At 48.3% G+C, this 17,604-nt stretch overlaps 2 protein-coding genes and 4 non-coding genes across 13 annotated transcripts; 5 read left to right on the plus strand and 1 right to left on the minus strand.

Moving 5' to 3' along the window:
• Positions 1-148: 148 nt before the first annotated feature.
• On the plus strand, positions 149-4,804 carry RACK1 (receptor for activated C kinase 1). Its single transcript, NM_214332.1, is given in 8 exon segments — positions 149-344; positions 1,262-1,433; positions 1,952-2,099; positions 2,334-2,429; positions 2,977-3,087; positions 3,435-3,575; positions 4,214-4,324; positions 4,698-4,804. Coding segments are annotated over 8 exon segments (954 nt in total). The 5' UTR covers positions 149-235; the 3' UTR covers positions 4,764-4,804.
• On the plus strand, positions 626-693 carry LOC146405424 (small nucleolar RNA SNORD95). Its single transcript, XR_014839239.1, has one exon. It is a non-coding gene; the product is annotated as a small nucleolar RNA SNORD95 (small nucleolar RNA).
• Positions 1,712-1,790, plus strand: LOC146405425 (small nucleolar RNA SNORD96 family). Its single transcript, XR_014839226.1, has one exon. It is a non-coding gene; the product is annotated as a small nucleolar RNA SNORD96 family (small nucleolar RNA).
• Positions 4,805-5,359: 555 nt separating the features above from the next.
• TRIM41 (tripartite motif containing 41) lies at positions 5,360-15,258 on the minus strand. Of its 8 annotated transcripts, none has more exons than XR_014837375.1 (7): positions 14,138-15,258; positions 10,027-10,122; positions 8,312-8,542; positions 7,711-7,733; positions 7,385-7,512; positions 6,780-6,989; positions 5,360-6,136 (listed from the first exon to the last, which is right to left on the minus strand). XR_014837375.1 is itself a non-coding variant. In XM_021083401.2 (7 exons), exons 1-7 carry the CDS (start codon positions 14,945-14,947, stop codon positions 6,119-6,121), a joined length of 1,488 nt encoding a protein of 495 aa, XP_020939060.1. In that variant the 5' UTR covers positions 14,948-15,258; the 3' UTR covers positions 5,360-6,118. The 8 variants fall into 8 exon arrangements, 5 of the variants coding, with proteins under 5 accessions (XP_020939060.1, XP_020939059.1, XP_020939058.1 ...); XR_014837374.1 differs by having other exon boundaries at positions 8,312-8,575; XM_021083401.2 differs by having other exon boundaries at positions 6,780-6,961.
• A 1,742-nt stretch (positions 15,259-17,000) lies between these two features.
• Positions 17,001-17,073, plus strand: TRNAV-CAC (transfer RNA valine (anticodon CAC)). Its single transcript has one exon. It is a non-coding gene; the product is annotated as a tRNA-Val (tRNA).
• Positions 17,074-17,488: 415 nt separating this feature from the next.
• Positions 17,489-17,561, plus strand: TRNAK-CUU (transfer RNA lysine (anticodon CUU)). Its single transcript has one exon. It is a non-coding gene; the product is annotated as a tRNA-Lys (tRNA).
• Positions 17,562-17,604: the final 43 nt, after the last annotated feature.

Below are 17,604 nucleotides of genomic sequence, written 5' to 3' on the forward strand. Positions count from 1 at the left end.
CCATCAGGTCTTATTTTGCTTCCTCCCGGGCACTATGTAGTGCCGCCATCTTGAGCAGGAGTGCATTGTGGGAGGGCACCATTTTTCCGGAGAGGGAGGGTATTTCCGGTTCCGGCATGCCACTGCTCGGTCTTTTCCTCAGCCGGGCCTCGGCGTGAGAGGCCGTGCAGGTCGTCTCTCTGAGCTATCCGGTACCATCCTCGTCGCTCCGGCGACATCTGCATCTGCTGCCGCCATGACTGAACAGATGACTCTCCGTGGCACCCTCAAGGGCCATAACGGCTGGGTGACCCAGATTGCTACCACTCCCCAGTTCCCGGACATGATACTGTCCGCTTCTCGAGGTACGGACTGAGGTGCGGTGTAGAGGATACGGGAGTAGGGGATTGCGCACGTTGTATGGCTGGGCCAGTAGACCGCCAAGTAGCGGCCCTGAAAATTCGGTTAGGGTGTGAGCTGACCCGTGCGTAAGGCCTCAGCGTGGTTAAACCCTTGAGGCGTCCCCACTTTGCAGACTGCGAAACATAGACCACCCAGTAGCTGCCAGGAGGGGGTTGGGGACTTCTTTTAAATCTCTGGCCGACTTATCTAAGTGGATGTGTGCCCAGGAGCCTCGGGGCCGGACGGGGCGGTGATGATTCCAACATGCCATCTGAGTGCCCATGCTGAAACCCAGAGGCTGTTTCTGAGCTGCCGCCCGGCCCTCTACTCGGTTGGAAGTGGAGTGATTGCAATGTCAACGTGTGCCGATTTTGCCCTCGGTTTTTCCTCATTCTCTTTGTATATGACTGCGTTTGGGGTTTTAATCAGAAAGTTTGTTGAGTAGAACGCATTGAAGTGAAAGAACCCAGTCCTGTAGAGCCTAAAGTGACTTCTAATTTCAGAACTTCTGGAGGCCCCAGCAGTAGTCTCTGGAGGCTCACAGCTAGTTTTCTCTCACCTAGAGTGCTGTACCCATCCATTAGAACTCAGAAAAAAACTTGAAATAGACGTTGAGTTGGTGCGAATATCTGTAAAAGGCATCCATAATCTGGAAAAGTTCCAAACACCTGAGTTAAATTCTCATAGCTTTTTCACTCTTGACCATTTGGCCCTGACTGGGAACTGCTTTCATAACCTGTAGTTCCCCTACCCCTTTAATGTACTTAACTTGTGAGCCCGTCAATCACCTTGAGGTATCCTGGATTATCTAGTAGGTCAGAAGATGGGCTGCGGGATTTCTCAGTGGCTTTCCTCTGTTTTTTTTTTTACCTCCTCTTAGACAAGACCATCATCATGTGGAAGCTGACCAGAGATGAGACCAATTATGGAATCCCACAGCGTGCTCTTCGGGGTCACTCCCACTTTGTTAGTGACGTGGTCATCTCCTCAGATGGCCAGTTTGCCCTCTCGGGCTCCTGGGATGGAACCCTTCGCCTCTGGGATCTCACAACGCAAGTACCTGTTTGGGGGCATTGGGGGAAAGCTGGGTAGAAATGAGGTAGATACTTTCTGGAAGTAGTTTCCCAGGAGAGATCAGGTTCACTGTGTAAGAGAATATCTGGAAAAGAGTTCTGGTTGTTTGGCCTGCCTCCTTATTTGTTATTATGCAAAATTTCTGTGAAGTGGTTTGGTTGAGCAGTTTTTTCAGGTACTGCACTAGGGAGTGGGCAACAGTTTGAACCTGTTGTATATTGGGAGCTCAGTCTTTGGTTGGTCAGGCATAATGGAGGATCCTGGTGATGACCAATGACATTGTCAGCCAATCCCCACATGGGAATGAGGACATGTCCTGCAATTCTGAAGGGATTCTCTTGCATATTCCAGCCAAGGGCCTGCTGTTACCAAACCATGTCCAGGGTTGTGTGAGTAGTGCAGCTCCATTGGGACAGGAACCAGCCTAGGGAAACAGTTATGACTGGGAGAATATTTGCAAAGTCCATCCATAGTGTAACCAAGTCCTCCCTCTCAGGGGCACCACCACGCGCCGATTTGTAGGCCATACTAAGGATGTGCTGAGTGTGGCCTTCTCCTCTGACAACCGACAAATTGTCTCTGGCTCCCGAGATAAAACCATCAAGCTATGGAATACTCTGGGTGTGTGCAAATACACTGTCCAGGTAAAGTGAGGGCACACGCAGGGAACACATGTTGAACATTTTCTCCCATCCTTTTGGCTTTATGTGGTGATTTCAAGCCTCTTTGGGGATCTAAAGCAATTCTGTCAATCTTGATTGAGGGTTTGGGTTCTGGGGGTGTGAACACAAGGCTATCAAAATATATCTCCTGTAACTGAGGGAAGGGTTGGTGATCTAGAGTTGCTTAGTATCTTATTTTCCTTCCATCCTTTGCAGGATGAGAGCCACTCAGAGTGGGTGTCTTGTGTCCGCTTCTCACCCAACAGCAGCAATCCCATTATTGTTTCCTGTGGCTGGGACAAGCTGGTCAAGGTGAGCTTGGAGCCAGGGTGTAGGGCCTTTATACCAACCCCCACTGCCTCCCAATTAGTTGGTCATAGCTCCAGCTTTGAAAGCTGTGTCCCTCAATTGACCTTTATCCTCTTGATATTTTCTCAGTATAGGTCATTACTTTTTTATATATATTCTGAAGTAGCTAATTGGTAAATTAGTGTCCCTTGGTGGCAACACAAATCATTTATTTCTGGGGCGGGGGGAAATGTTTATTTTTTGGCCATGGAAGTTCTGGGGCCAGGAATCCATGCCACAGTAGCAACTTGAGCCACGTCAGTGCCAGTGCCATTGCCAGATCCTTAACCCACTGCGCCACCAGGAAAACTCCCAATTCCAATTTCCAGTTTTAATCTTACTATTCTTAAGTGCTCAGGACAAATTCTTTGACCTTTTTTGTTACTTATAGAATTGAAATTGGCTTCCCTGTTCAGGAATGCTTTTAAACATTGTGCTATGCCTTTTATTTGGCCTGAGCCCTCTTGGCAGATCCAGGGCCAGGTTTTTCACCTGTGACCCACGATCTTAGGTATGGAACTTGGCTAACTGCAAGCTGAAAACCAATCACATCGGCCACACAGGCTACCTGAACACTGTGACTGTCTCTCCAGATGGATCCCTCTGTGCTTCTGGAGGCAAGGTATTCAAAGGCCAGGAGTCTCCTCAAGGGGCGGGGGCAGAAGTGGGACAGACAGTGTCTTAGAATACTTAAGATAATGAAATAGTAATACAAGAATAAATGTTTCTGAAGACCATGCAGAAAATGACAGAAAAGGTGTGCTCTTTGCCGAGATTGTCTGCTGTGAGGCTGGTTTCTTAAAGCTATTGATGAGATTAGGATCCTGTGTCTTGATAGGATTGGTGAGGTGTCATGTATTAAAGGAAAGCATATTGATATTGATTGATTAGTTCTTAAGACTTGAGATGAGTGGGATTAACATCTGGAAGAAGTCACATTGCCCTGACTTGCATCCCCTCTCTGCTCAGGATGGCCAGGCCATGTTGTGGGACCTTAATGAAGGCAAGCACCTTTACACGCTAGATGGTGGGGATATCATCAATGCCCTGTGCTTCAGTCCCAATCGCTACTGGCTCTGTGCTGCTACAGGCCCTAGCATCAAGATCTGGGTGAGTATGTGCCGCAGTTGAGGCCAAATACCTGGCTATGCCTTGAAAGCTTTTTCAGTCTTGGGATTTCCTGGTATGTCATTTGACTCACTTGTTGGGATCTGGACTTTGTGAACAACTGAATCATCACAGTGTCAGTGGATACCCCCAAAACAATGAGTTAAAAAGTTCTTAGGATTGGGGTTTGCAGTGGTGGGAGACATTGGCCTATAGAAAAGGATTCTCGGTTATAGCAACTTAACTTCAGCACAGTTGATACTTAAGTGGTTGTTTTGCATTTCAGTGTGTCTAACAGTACGCCAGGCATTGCCAAGTGTCCTCAGAAGGGCAAAAAATCATCCACTGTTGAAAATCACTGATTAAAGGGGCTCTTTGAGAGACCTCTCTGTCTTGGCTTTTTTTTTTTTTTTCCCTTTTTTGGGCCACACCATGGCATATGGTGTTGTCAGGCCTGGGATGTGACCTACACCACAGCCATGGCAACCCTGGACCCTTACCTTAGCCCACTGTGCTGGGATCAAGAGTAAACGTGTGTCACTGCACTCCATTGATGCCACCAAACTCTTGGCATCACAGCACTAACTTTTAAAAAATGTTGGTGGCATTAAAGTGCAAAAATTGCCCTTGTCTGTTTCCAGGACTTGGAGGGCAAGATCATTGTAGATGAACTGAAGCAGGAAGTTATCAGTACCAGCAGCAAAGCAGAACCGCCCCAGTGTACCTCTCTGGCCTGGTCTGCTGATGGCCAGGTAAGTGGATCTGTTCTCAGGTGATTTAGCTTTAAACCCTTACTCATTTTCTGCTTTTTGTCAGCCAGTTATAGAACCAATGTTCTTGACATAAAGTAAAATGATTTCCATTTCGCAGAACCCAGTTAGCTGTGCCAGTGAACAGATAACATGTTCATGCATCTATAGGGGGACTGAAGGGTCTTTAATTAAGACCTTGATTAATCTGACCAGTTTACAAACATGCATATTTACTGTTATCTACTCTAGGAATACATAATCATCTATGAGTGGTAGTTGAAAGATGAGCTCTTTAAAAGGAGAGCCATCTTGTTACACTGGTGGGACTAGAAAATGTCATAGCTTGGACTTGACACTTGTTTCTCCCTTACAGACTCTGTTTGCTGGCTACACAGACAACCTGGTGCGAGTGTGGCAGGTGACCATTGGCACCCGCTAGAAACATGGCAGAGCTTTAAAAATAAAAAAACTGGTTTTCTGACTAAAAGTGTCTTTGAAAACTTTCTGAAACTCATCAGGTTAGTGTAGTCTATATCACATTAGGGCTTTGGCTGAAATGGAGTTTGGCAGTTAACAAGGCAGCTTTAAGTTGGAAGATTTTAAGTTGTCTGTGGTGGTCTAAAAGTGTTCGTAAGTGTAAGAAATGGGTTTTCAAGTGGCAGTTAAATGACAAATGTGTGGCACATTGAGGTTTCCTGTATACTCTCCAATTCATGGCAATGAGACCCCTCACTTCAGCTTTGTAGGACTTCAGCTAGATACAGTGACACAAAAATATTTTGGTCATGTAGTGTGCTCAAGTCCTGGGCTTGAGAGCCATGGTATGGAGATTACTGGGAAAACCAGTCATAAAGTCTCAAAGCAGTGGTAGGAAGTAGCAAGTGATCTTTAAAGTAGATCTCCAGAGAAGCCTATACCAATCACCAAGGGTACTCAGATGGAGGGGTGTGGCTTATATTCCAATCTGTTGAAGGTGTGCTTCTCCATTCTGTGGGATCTCCTCTTTACACCCTTAGAAGGAGTGGACTCCACAAAAGCAGCAAATAAACTTTTTATTTTCACAACACAACCCATCTTCCCTTTCCCCCAGGAGCATAAATTGGCCTCAGCCATCAAAGCAGAGGACAAAAGCTGATTAAGTGACAGAAGGCAAAGGGTTAACTAGAAAAATAGATTCTGCCCAAGATTCTCCTCCCAGAGATTCAAGTCCTGGTCCCCAGGCTCCCCTCCAGGGCTCCCCAGATGGAGGGAACTAAGCACTTGAAGAGAGGCTGGAAACTGACTAGAACTCCATTAAACAAGGGGACAGGAGCCTGGCAGTGAAAAGGCCTGAGGGAGGTGGGGTGAGCTTTGTTCCTAGATTAAGTGCTGAAAAGGTAGGAGAAAATTATTGGTTGATGTAAAATCATGTCAACCATTCCAGATCTCTCACTGAAGCTAAATTCTGGCCAGTCTATGGAGGTAGAAATTGAGGGTGGAAGGAAAACTGACTCCTTCCAACTTTCCCAGAGAGTAGACTGTTTTTATTATCCAGCTCTACCCTTTTCCCAGCCTGCCTCCCCCGCAAAAAGCCTCCAAATCCTTTAGCTAAAATTTGTAGCAGAAGGTGGAATTTGAGTAAGTGCTGTCAAGAGTCTTGGCCCAAATCCTCCAGCCTCAAAATTGACATGAAAGTTGAACAGGGATGGGGGAAAGGGAAGTGTGTGGTAATGAGATTACAATCTTCCCTCATCCCCTACTCAAAAACTCAGATCCCTGGGCAGACAGGGAGGGAAGGCCAGGCAGCTGTTCTCATCAGGGACCCATGCAGACCTGTTGGACAGACATAGTAGGTGAGAGAAGGCTGAGCTGTAGGCCAGGAGAGTCTTTAGGCTCCTAGAGGGAGAAGCAGGGGCCTGGGGTCAACTAGGAGCATGAAGCAACGCAGTAACAAATAGTGGGAGGAGCCTTTGAGCCCCTAAACTTATGGGCCACCCTCGGCCACCACCCGCCCCCCCAGTGCTAACCAGAGGGGCCCCTGCGGGTGGCAGGCGAATCAAGGGCAGAGCTTGATGCGGGTGCCCTTAGAGAGCACCCGGAAGAAAGGGAAGACACGCTCGCCCAGGAAGGCAGCCGAAAAGGTATGCACATGAGCCAGAGTCTCCGCATTGTAGAAGCCCAGGCGCCCAGCCTCATAGTCCAGGTACACGCCAAAGCGCCGAGGTTTCTCACTTGGGCTCAGCAGTGTCTGCTCCGTCGAGCTCTGTGCCTGGTAGCGTTTGCCATTGGTGCCCACACACCACACTTCCCGCTGGAGCAGGGGTTGCTGGGGCAGGTGGAGCCGCCGGCGGCGATGATGATGGCGTGAGGAGCTGGCATCCCCACTGCCCACAGAGGACCCCCCGGAGCCCACCTTCTCTTTATGATGGGTTGATTCACGGGCAGCGCCCACCGCCCAGCCCCTCCGCCCACCCACCTCTACCTCCCAGTAGTGCCGGCCAGAGCGGAAGCCCTGGGCCCCCAGTACGCAGCAGTCGGCCGAGAAGCGCTTGGAATGGTCAGCAACCTCCTGCCGCCGCTCTGCCAGACGGACCCCCCGGCGGTCAGGGGACAGCATCAGGGCCGGGTGAGCCGTGTCAGGGTCCAACGTCAGGTCCACTTGGAAGGGAGGACAAATACGCCAGGGCTGGAACGACTGGTCCCCATTAGCAGCTAACTCCAAGATTCAGCCTTACCTGCTGCCCTCCCCTTCATCTCTTCCTCCCCACCATTCAGCTATCCTTAGTTCCCTACCATAATTCTAACTTACAGTCCAGGCTCAAGTTCCTATGGGCCACACCTCTTTCCCCACTGTTTTCAGAACACATACCAGACAGATCTTCCTGTCCCTGGTTCTTCTTGCAGCCACCCTAACCCCAACACCTACCTGGGCCAGGACAAAAGCTACTTTTGGCTTGGCTTGCCTGCATCCTGCTCCCATCACAGCACCCACTACTCCCCCAGGGCCCAACTTCCCTCAGAACCCAAACTTAGGTCTGTGAAGGGAAAGACAAAGGAAGGTCGGACAGGTGACCTCCCTACCTCGGGCAGCCTGACAGAACATCCGGCTCATTTTCCTCACGATGGCGTCTGTCAGGAAGTCATGGCTATGGGGTTGACACGGGTCAGGGGACCAGACCTCTGGGGGCTGCAGCTGTACCTCTTCACACCTGGAGGAAGGGGACCGGGCAGGGGGTGGGACCATGATATTCCCAGAGGGAAGAGCAGAAGCTGAGGGGAAGGAGAGGGTCCAAGAGGCAGAAACTCAGGTCCTGGGGAAGGAAGGAGAGGAGCGGGATATCCAAGAGAGGCAGGGATGGGGAACCAGATGCCACTGGGTCACAAAGGATAAAAGGATGGGAACACACCTATTGAAAGTCTCCTTGATGTCCTGGGAATAATAGAAACAAAAAAAGGGAGAGGGAGAAAGAGACAAAGAGAGAGTCAGCTGCACGGGGATGGTTCCCTTCTCCCCATCTGATTCCAATCAGAGAAAGGACTGAACTTGAACAAGGAGTGAAAGAAAGCACACTCAAGGCCCTCATTAAACATGCATCAATCTCAATCACCCCTATGACTCAGTACAGCTAATTTAACTCATCCCGCTGTGAGCCAAATAGAATTTTTAACCCCAGTAAAAGAATGTTCGCAATATGACTTGGTCATCTTTTTTAGGATGTCGCTGTAAAAAAATTCTTTGCTCAACTCTTATTAAAACCCTCCAACTGAATCTTCAACAACTGAATCTGAAACCCAACAACTTAATCTTCGATCTTTTCACTAGATATAATCATCTCATACACCCAACACATTTGGCATTAACTACTCTGTCTCTCTAGCCTCAAAAAACTTGGTGCTCTTTGTGTTCCTCCCAGTAAGAGGCAGCTCTGGAAAGGTGTTTGGTAAGCATTGCCTGACAGACCAGAAACAGGGTTCTAGGAAGTAGACAGGGAAGGGGCCATTGCTCACCTGGAGCAGCCGTAGGCCCCCCTGCTGGCTCCGCTCCTGGGCTTCAGCCAGCAGGCGGCTCAGCTGGGCGGCCTGCTCCGCTAGGCGGCTGGCCGCTGCTCCCGCACGCCCCAGCTGAGCTTCATGCATCTCTCGGAGGCGCCGCTCTAGCCCTGCCTGCTCTTCCGCCAGAAACCGTGTCAGCCGCCCGAATTCTGAGGCCACAGCTGCCAGCTCTGACTTCATCTGGCTCTGGGATGATGCAAAGGGGATGGTGGATACCACCTCAACACACAGAAACATAAACCTCCAATTTTGCAACTGCTGTCCCTCAATCCAAGGCAAAGGAGCCCTATGAATGGAAAGGCCCCATTCCCTTTCCCACCTCCTGGCTTTAGCAGGCACCGCCCCCATGCTCCCAGCATCTGGTCCCAATAAACTCAAAACTTATTTGCACCTTGGCCTCCTAACTTCACTCCTTCTTCAGGCCTAAATTTAAATATTCCCTGAGAGAAACCTTATCTCCCTTCCAAATCTAAATCAGAACCATCCCCATAAATATCCTCGCATCTCCTCATGGCATATATCTCAATTTAAAATGCTATATTTACATTAGAGTACCTTTTAACATTCTTTTCCCCCACTCCTCTGTAAGCTGTATTGCTTCAGGGTCATTAGACCCTGACATAGCGCAGGCCACAGAATACATGCTTGGTAAAAGTGAATTTTGAAAAAATGAAAAATTCAGGAATCATGACATAGGAGGATATAAGCTGAAGACATCCTTAGGAGAAAAGAGTGACAGGCCAGAGTGGGGAGGGAAATCCTGGCTGGCCAAGTGGGTGAAGGAAACAGTTTTACTATCTGTCTGAGTAATATTCAGATCCTGACACTTCTGCACCCCAAGAGCCCAAAAGTCTCAACTTGCGCAGCTGGGCTAAAAGCAAGATAACTCCCCAACTCCCAGACTCAGATTCCACCACTCAGTGCCTAGCAGTTGCCAGCAACAGAGCTCTTAATATGTAGGTAGCAATGAACAAGTATGAGACCTGGGAAGTTGGCAAGGCTCAGCCACCCTGCCATGAGGGATGGGGTAAGAGGTCAGACAAGAGGGATGCCCTGGCTTGGTGCCCAGGCCACTCTAGTGCTTACAGGCCTTACAAATAGAGGCAGGGGTAAGGAGTAGAAATTAGGGGGGAAGTATCTAAAAATACTCCTTGGGGAGGGGTGAGGAATAATGAAAAAATGCTGAGAAACACTAGAAGATATTAGGTCTCTGCAATGCTAATATTCACTAATTCCTCCCCTCCACAGACACACTAGCCTACTCTTGTGCTCTGCCATCTATCCTGGGGCCTGAGGCTTCTCTGATAGCTGATACGTGAATTTTGCCTTACCCCCTCTTGCCCTGTGTGGAACCTGGCATGGTGGGCGCAGTCGTATGGAGCAGCAGCTCTAGGGTTAGGTGTCCGGGGTGATAAGCCTGTTCTGCAGCCTTGGGCCAGGCACCCACCCTCTCCAAGCTAGGCCTGTTTCACTCCACTTTGGAACCTAGGAATAACCTTGATCCCCTAAGGCCCCTCTTTCCTTACAACCCTGGGAAGGTATCTACCTCTCTCTCCCAAGCCTTGGCTGTCCCTCTTCAGAGGACCTAGTCACCACTAGTGAGAGTGGGCAACCCATCTTCCCTGCTCTGACCACAGAGTCAATCAGCCCTGTCAAGGACATTCACTCACCTTCAGCTCTGTCACCCGTCTCTCCTCCTTCGCCTTCATCTTCTGCACAGCCTCCAGGTGCTTCCTCAGTGGTTCCACATGCCCCTGCAGCTTGGCCTGAGGAAATGAGGAAAAGAAGAGTAGAGGCCTGAGATGGGCAAGGCATCTGCCCTCAGAGCCCACATCCCCCATTCACCCTACAGTGGGTTGGGGCTCAAAGCCTGGATCCCCATCACAGGTATCAAATTGAGCATCACACTCCCTGCCTCTCCTTTCTTCTCTTCAGATGACAGAGGCCTCCAACCCTCTGACTCGTGTTTCAAAACCCTGTCTGTGCTCTAAGGCAGGATTCTGATAACTACGTAGCCCACACTTAGAATTGGAGTGAACCTGGCTTGAGTCCCTCACCACACACAAAGTGTCTCTATGTGAATGTTCCTGCCTATAGTACCTTTCCCCTCATATGCAATCTTCCTCATGATTTTCATCTCTAAAACTTGTTCTAATGATTTTGTCTATTAAAAATCTTTCAATTGTTCTCCACTACTTGCAAAATATGAGGCTCTCATTGCTCCTTCATTTCTAGCCTCCCCTCCTACACCTACTCCTTCAACACAGACTCTTAGTTTTAGTCACATAAAACTGTCTTTTCCTGAGCACAACCTCATACATTTATCCATGCTGTTTCCTCTGCCTGGGACTGCCCTTCTCCACTTGGCTCAAGGCATTCCCCCTTTAAAGCCCAGCTACATAACGATGGCCCTGAAACTCCCTAATTTCCTCTGTGATCCCAAGAAACATACACCTTTGCAATACCTCCCAGGCACTGTAATCATTTACAAGTGTGCTGCCCCCAGAACACATGGGCTCATGTGAGCAGACTCCACTTTACTCATTTTAATTCCTAGGCTTCTCTTTGTCCATCGGCTTTTTCTCCCACCCAATTACTTGTTAAATGGAAAAACAAAAACAAAAACAAAAAACCAAAAAAAAAAAAAAAAACCTTTTTGACCTAAGGTTTTAACTCTCACAACATATACGCACTTGAGCTCTGTGTTCTAATCATTGGCAGCACAGTCTTTCTTTAAAGGGCTGTTAGACCAAAATGGATGAGATAAGCCTGACTTTTGTGCATTTTCCTTTTGTGTCTTCTACTTCTGCCTTTCTCCCTCCTTTTCCTTGAGAGACAATACAGGGTAGAAGAGCTTGAGCCTAGACTCTGATCTTAATCTGAATGCAGCCAGGTGGACAGAGGCAAGCCATGCTTCCAGTTTCCTCACTTTAAAAAGAGGATTAGTAATAACAGAATCTACCTCATGGACACTATGCTTAGCAGTGTCTGCCATGGAGCAAATGATCAATACTTAATCTTATCTAGAATTCCCTACCTAGGCTTAAGCTGCCAATGACAGTCTGATGATGGCCCTTGATCTGAAGAGGTTACTAACCCAGAGTACAAAAGGTAGCTATTGCACAGATTACATGGTTGAGAAAAAAAAAAAAAAAAAACTGTAATAATAAAATTATCATCAATAATAACATGAAAATAATATATACACAGAATTTTGCCTCTTGCTATTACGTTTTACTTTTTTCTCCAATATTTAATAATTCTATTAATTCAGAATTTATAATGCTTAAATTCCCCATTTTCTTAAATTGCTGACAAAAAATTCATACACACAAATCCAAAAAGAGCACTTTTTTTTTTTCTTTTTTGGTCACACTAGAGCATATAGTAGTTCCCAGGCCAGGGACTGAATTGGAGCTGCAGCTGCAACCTACACCACAGCTGCAGCAATGCCAGATTCTTAACCCACTGCACCACAGGAGGAACTCTGATATAGATTATTACTTAAGAGAAATTTTCAAGGACCTTTAACTTTTTTGGAGCTTTATTTATAATTATCATTTGTGCACTATTACTATTCAATAAAGAAACATTTCTACAAAATAACACTGTACCAAACTAGGGCTATTTAGTATACATATCTGAAAAGAAACTACCTGCCTATAAAACACCCTGCAAGTTAGAAAGGGAATCACTGAATTTAGTTCTATATAATAAAACAGGTATTTATATTTGCTGATCAGCTAATGTCAAACAATTTGTCTATGTGGTCTCTCCAAATCTGCAGAGTTCAGTAGGGCTGGCATTCAACAACTATGGCTAACACAAATTAAAATCCAGTTTCAGAAGCTCTTCAGAAGAGAAGACTCTAATGCCCATGGATATTCCACCCTGGGACCCAATTAACAAAGTGACTGCACGTTGTGTGTTGACTGTAGTAGAGAAGGACAAAAGTAGCTCACAATCTCCCCTAATAATCTAGGACTTAAAAGGCTGGTGGCATTACCAATGCAGTGATTCTCATATTAAGTTGGGCTTTCTAAAGACATTCTCCCTGTCACTGATTCACAATCTCTAATGGTAGGGCTCACTATACTTCTCAAAATCTCCGCTAATAATTGGGACAATCAGCCAGGTTTGATAATCACTGTGTAGAAGGAATAGTTACTTCTCATGAGGGGTGTAGGTCTATCATAGATGTATGTACCACTCAAAACTGAGAAGCTCTAGACACCTTACTCTAAAACTGGGGTAATGATAATAATACCTAAAAGAGCTTTCTGTAGCAATCAGGAAAAGGAATAAAAACACAAGTCATGAAAAAAAAAAGCTCTGTGGGGAGTTCCCATTGTGGCTCAGTGGTTAACGAATCCAACTAGGAACCATGAGGTTGCGGGTTCGATCCCTGGCCTCCCTCAGTGGGTTAAGGATCCAGCGTTGCCATGAGCTGCGGTGTAGGTCACAGTGTTGCCTGTGTGGCTGTGACATAGGCCGGTGGCTACAGCTCTGATTAGACCCCTAGCCTGGGAACCTCCCCATATGCCATGGGAACAGCCCTAGATAAGGCAAAAAGACCAAAAAAAAAAGCTTTGTGAAGACCACACAGAAGAAGCTACCCTCTTCTCTTGGTCCCACTACTTCAAATTCATCTGGGCCTTTGCTAAATAATGTTATTTCTGCTGGCTGTGTCATGGACAAATCTCCTTTACCTGAGTCAGGATCAGAAGTCGGAGGCAAGGTATTAACTAAACTAGAATCAGACTCCAAGAAGAAAAGTCACATGTCAGTTAAGTCAAACAAACAGATATCCAAATGGTGGTGATACTGTTAACAGTACAGGCCAAAGGCAACGTGGGCAGGGCAGGGGGCTCATAACCAAGTCCATCACTTACTAGTAGCCGTGTGGCCCTCTGTGTATTACTTAAATCTCTCTGATTCTGTTTCCCAATCTGTAAAACGGGAATAGAAACCATATCAAACCACATAGAGTTGTTTGGAGTTTTCAGTGAGACAGTCCATGAAAAGTGCTTAGTACAGTGCCAGGATACATATAAAGTGTCCAGTAAATATTAACTTTTAATCCTGGAAAAATTAAAGTTCAAAGACATTGAGAGACCAAGAGCTGGTCTTCTGACTTAAAAGCCTCTCCTTTTTTTCCTGAATTCTTAGGAAAGATAAGAAGTCCTGGCCAGTACATCAGAATGATGTAGATCCAACAAAATTCCTCAAGGGGAGAACCAAGACATATTGTAGGATGGGTGGAGAATCCATTGCAACAGAAAGCAAATGCAAAAAAAAGAAAGGAAGTGTAGACCATTTGGGTTTGATACTAGCAGTCAATACTACACTCCTGCTCCTCAGGAGCTCAAGTTCCTTCCATTTCTAGGGGTCTTAGTCAAGGACAGATTTAAGACTCAGAGATAAATGAGACTGGTGGTAAAGCCCTTGGGGGTTGTCACTTGCACTCCTATACTTAGGAACAGTGGACATGTAAAACTGCAGTGGCTTTTCCTCCAGGACACAATGCCCAGTGATATGGCATCACCAGTTTTGTCCATTTTCCTTTGAGGAAACCAGTCTTCCCTGGTCTTCTCCACTGTGTCTACTTTGTGTAGGATCCTTCTCATTTAACCCATCTTGGTGCCAGTAAGTGCTTAGGTAAGGAGAATCAGCTAAGCAGTACATGAGGTTCTTTGAAGAGGGAAGACATATATTTTTTTTTCCCAGCCCCTCTTTCTTACTCTCCACCCCCATTAAACTCCCATCTTTTAGTTCTCTCACCTTGTACTCCTGTACCACCTCCTCCAATGGCACCACGCTGTGCTGTTTGTGGTTCCTGGATTCTCGGCACACCACACAGATGGCCTCTTCATCCACCTCGCAGAAGAGCTTCAGGGCTTCTTGGTGTTTGGGACAAATGCCCTGCTCGTTCCCACGGCTCCCTCGACCAGGGTTTGGGTGCATCTGCCGAATCACCTGGACCATGTTGGCCAGCTGCAGGTTGGGGCGGAAGCTCCGCCTAGGAAAGCTCTTGCGGCACTGGGGGCAGGTGAAGCACCTCCGAGGGGCTGGAGGCGGGGGCAGTGGGGTGACGGGATCTAGTTCCTCTTCTTCGTCCTCCTCCAGCACTTCCTCCTCGTCCTCCTCATCCTCCCCCCTCAGGTCCTCCTCCATGTCCCCCAAGTAATAGTCCAGGTCTTCCTCCTCGTCCTCCTCCTCCCACACGTAGTCCATGTTGTCCCAGTTCGACCCGCCCATGCCACTGGTCCAGAACACACCCTCCTCTTCCTCCTCAACCTCCTCTTCCATGTCGCCCTCATAGTCTTCATCCCGCATGGGGGTGTCCCACCCACCACCGGCCCCCACAGCCTCCACTTCCTCCTCCTCGCCGTCCTCCTCCTCTTCTTCCCGGTCTAACTCGTCCCTGTCCTCTTCATCCTCCCCTCCCCACAACTGGGTTACACACACTCGGCAGAAGTTGTGCCCGCAGCCGATGGACACGGGGTCCGTGAAGTAATCCAGGCAGATGGCGCACACCGCCTCCTCCTGAAGGGTCTGCACAGGGTTGGGTGCCATGGCAACGGCAGCCATCTTAGTGTCCAGTCAGCCAGTGTAGATGGGCGGTGGGGGGCGGAGGGGCGGGGGTCTTCCCTCTCAGATGCCCTGACGACCCGGCCCCACCCCCAGCCCTGCCTCTCCACACCTTGCTTCAAGCGCGGCCAGAGAAATGTCTTCCCGACAACCCACCCGTCCACACAGAGTTTCCTACTCCTAGACGACAACCGTGTCCCTGAGAGGGGAGGGGACAAAGCTGAGCGCTACCGCCAAGTCCCTCAGGTGGCACTGAGTGCAAATCTGCCTCAACGCTCCCTTGGCCTCCTCATAAACCCCCGCCCATCCTCACTTCCTGGCTCCGCCCCCACATTTCCGGCCTCCCTCTCAACACTTCCGGCGCTAAAAGCTACCCAAGCTCGCGAGTTCCCTCCGTAGTTGCGCTACGCCCCTTTCTTACCAACCCCTCCCACCCTATGCCCCCCCGGGGGGGGATGACAGGAAACGGTAAGGGGACGCTCTAGCAGGCACTCGGGAATAGGGCTGGAGGGCTACAAGGACCGAGGTCCACGCCTCTGTGATAAGAGGGAGAGAGGAACACAGACGAAACAGGCCTGGCCCCACCACCGGCTGCCACTGGGGATAAACTAGGGAGGAGGGTGGAAGGGCTTGGCACCCGTCCGCTATCGCAGCTATAACCGCATCGGCCCGGCGCCATCCTACCAACCAGACACGGAGAACTGCAGCAGGGAGTCCCCGCCTCCAATGCCGGAAGCGGAGGGGCGGGTATCGGTGAGCGCCATGAAGTACTTCCGGCCCTTCTAGGCGGCTGTCTCCGAGGACTCTGAGCGTCCCTCCGTGACGGACCAGGGGGCGGGGCCTGTAGAAGTGCGGTGGGGGTGGGGCCAGAGACCTTGCCCCTCCTCCCTACGGTAGTTGGCATTCCCACACTCATTTTAGAAATTTCCCTGGGTCACTTGTGCACTGCTCAGATGAATTTTCTTAATGGAATGGTAGCAAATCATGACATGCACATTCATACAGTGGAACACTTTAGATGTAAAAAGGGAATCCTCTTCAAAATGCATTCTGAAGTGAAAAAAAAACAGTGCTGAACAGTGTGTAGAGTACATCTGTTGGAAAAAAAAGGGAAGGGCTAGGATGTTAAATGTATGAGTTAGCTTTATAGTCTTGTGTTTACTCATAAAGAGCAGTGATTCCTACTTCAGAAGGTTTAGTGAAGTTAGAGTTAATGCCATGCAAAGCGTTTAGAATGTTGCCTGGCACAGTGTGAGATAAAAGGTTATTGTCGTCGTCTATCTCTAGATTACTAGAGAATTCTAATTTTTCTGGGAAGGCCGAGGGTCCAGGATAGAAGAGACACTTTCCCATATATGCCTTTTTGTATCTTTTGAATTTTGAAATGTCAATGTATTACCTTAAAGAAAAAAAAGGTTTTTTTCCAAGTGCAGTCGGTTCATTTACCGCTTTCTGAGCTGTGCACCATGTGTGCTCCAGGACCCAAATACCTCGAGGTCTGCCTTCCTGGAAACACAGGGACTCAAGTAGGGTTTGTGGTTTTGATTACTTGAGAGAATCCTATCCGGGATGTAGTACGGTTATCAATAAAGATACTGCTGTGGTACCCAGAGCATCTCTGCCAAATAGATTTTTTGTGAGATAGAAATAATATTTGATGCTTTAAAAAAAAGTCTCCCTTAATTTAAAAGCTGCGAGGAAAGTTACAGGACCGTTGTTTATGCACAGACTCTTCAGTGAGTGTCGTAAGGTGCGCGATGCCAGGACTGGGCACGCAGAATTTTTGCTACTTTCGAGGGGTTTCCCGCCTCCTGGGGAAACTCCAAATGGACGCGTGCTTACCAAGAGATTGGTCCCAACGTGCCAAAACCAAGATTGCGCGTAAACTACACCAGTCCGTGCCAGGAGCTCAAGCGTTGCTATGGCAGAGAAGTTCAGCCAGAAGAGCTGAACGCAACTCAGCTGGCGGCGGCGGAGAGACCCTCTCTTTTTGGTGCGCTGACTTTGCCATATGTAGATTTGGGGTGCTATCAGTAAGCATCTTGCTGTGGGTGTTTCCGTAGTGTAGTGGTTATCACGTTCGCCTCACACGCGAAAGGTCCCCGGTTCGAAACCGGGCGGAAACAGTGTTACTTTTGGATTATTTTTCAGTTCTAGTTATTGTTTCCCTAGCGTCCCCTGAGTTTGGAGGCTATCACACGAAGAAAAGGAAATGAGTGTGTTTGTGTGTTTACCTGTATTTCTGTTTGGAGGAGCCTGTGAGGCAGTACCGTAGTAGACCACGCTCTCCGTAAGTGCTTCAAAGCAAAGTAGTTCTCGCACCTCTCAACTAATCTCTTTGTTCTTACCCTCAGAAGCCTGCCCAACCACCTCTCCCTTGTAGAGGTGGGCCTTGGCTTCAGACCCTCAGCCCTAATCCCTAGGACAGAGGCAGGCACACAGTAGGTACTCCATAATGCTTGTGAGGCTGCTTTTCAGCGTCGCTGGATTCTTACTGATTTATCTTGCTCTCCTGGGACAGAAGGTAATTTTCTCACAGCTGCCCGGCTAGCTCAGTCGGTAGAGCATGAGACTCTTAATCTCAGGGTCGTGGGTTCGAGCCCCACGTTGGGCGGTTACTTAGAGACTTTTTCCCCCTTGGAAACTAAGCTAGATTT

The sequence above is a fragment of the Sus scrofa genome, chromosome 2, assembly GCF_054392235.1.
Source record: "Sus scrofa isolate SSC_HxYL_T2T_F1_AM1 chromosome 2, Sscrofa_HxYL_maternal_Yorkshire_Landrace_v2.0, whole genome shotgun sequence".
In the NCBI taxonomy this organism is placed as follows: Eukaryota; Metazoa; Chordata; class Mammalia; order Artiodactyla; family Suidae; genus Sus; species Sus scrofa.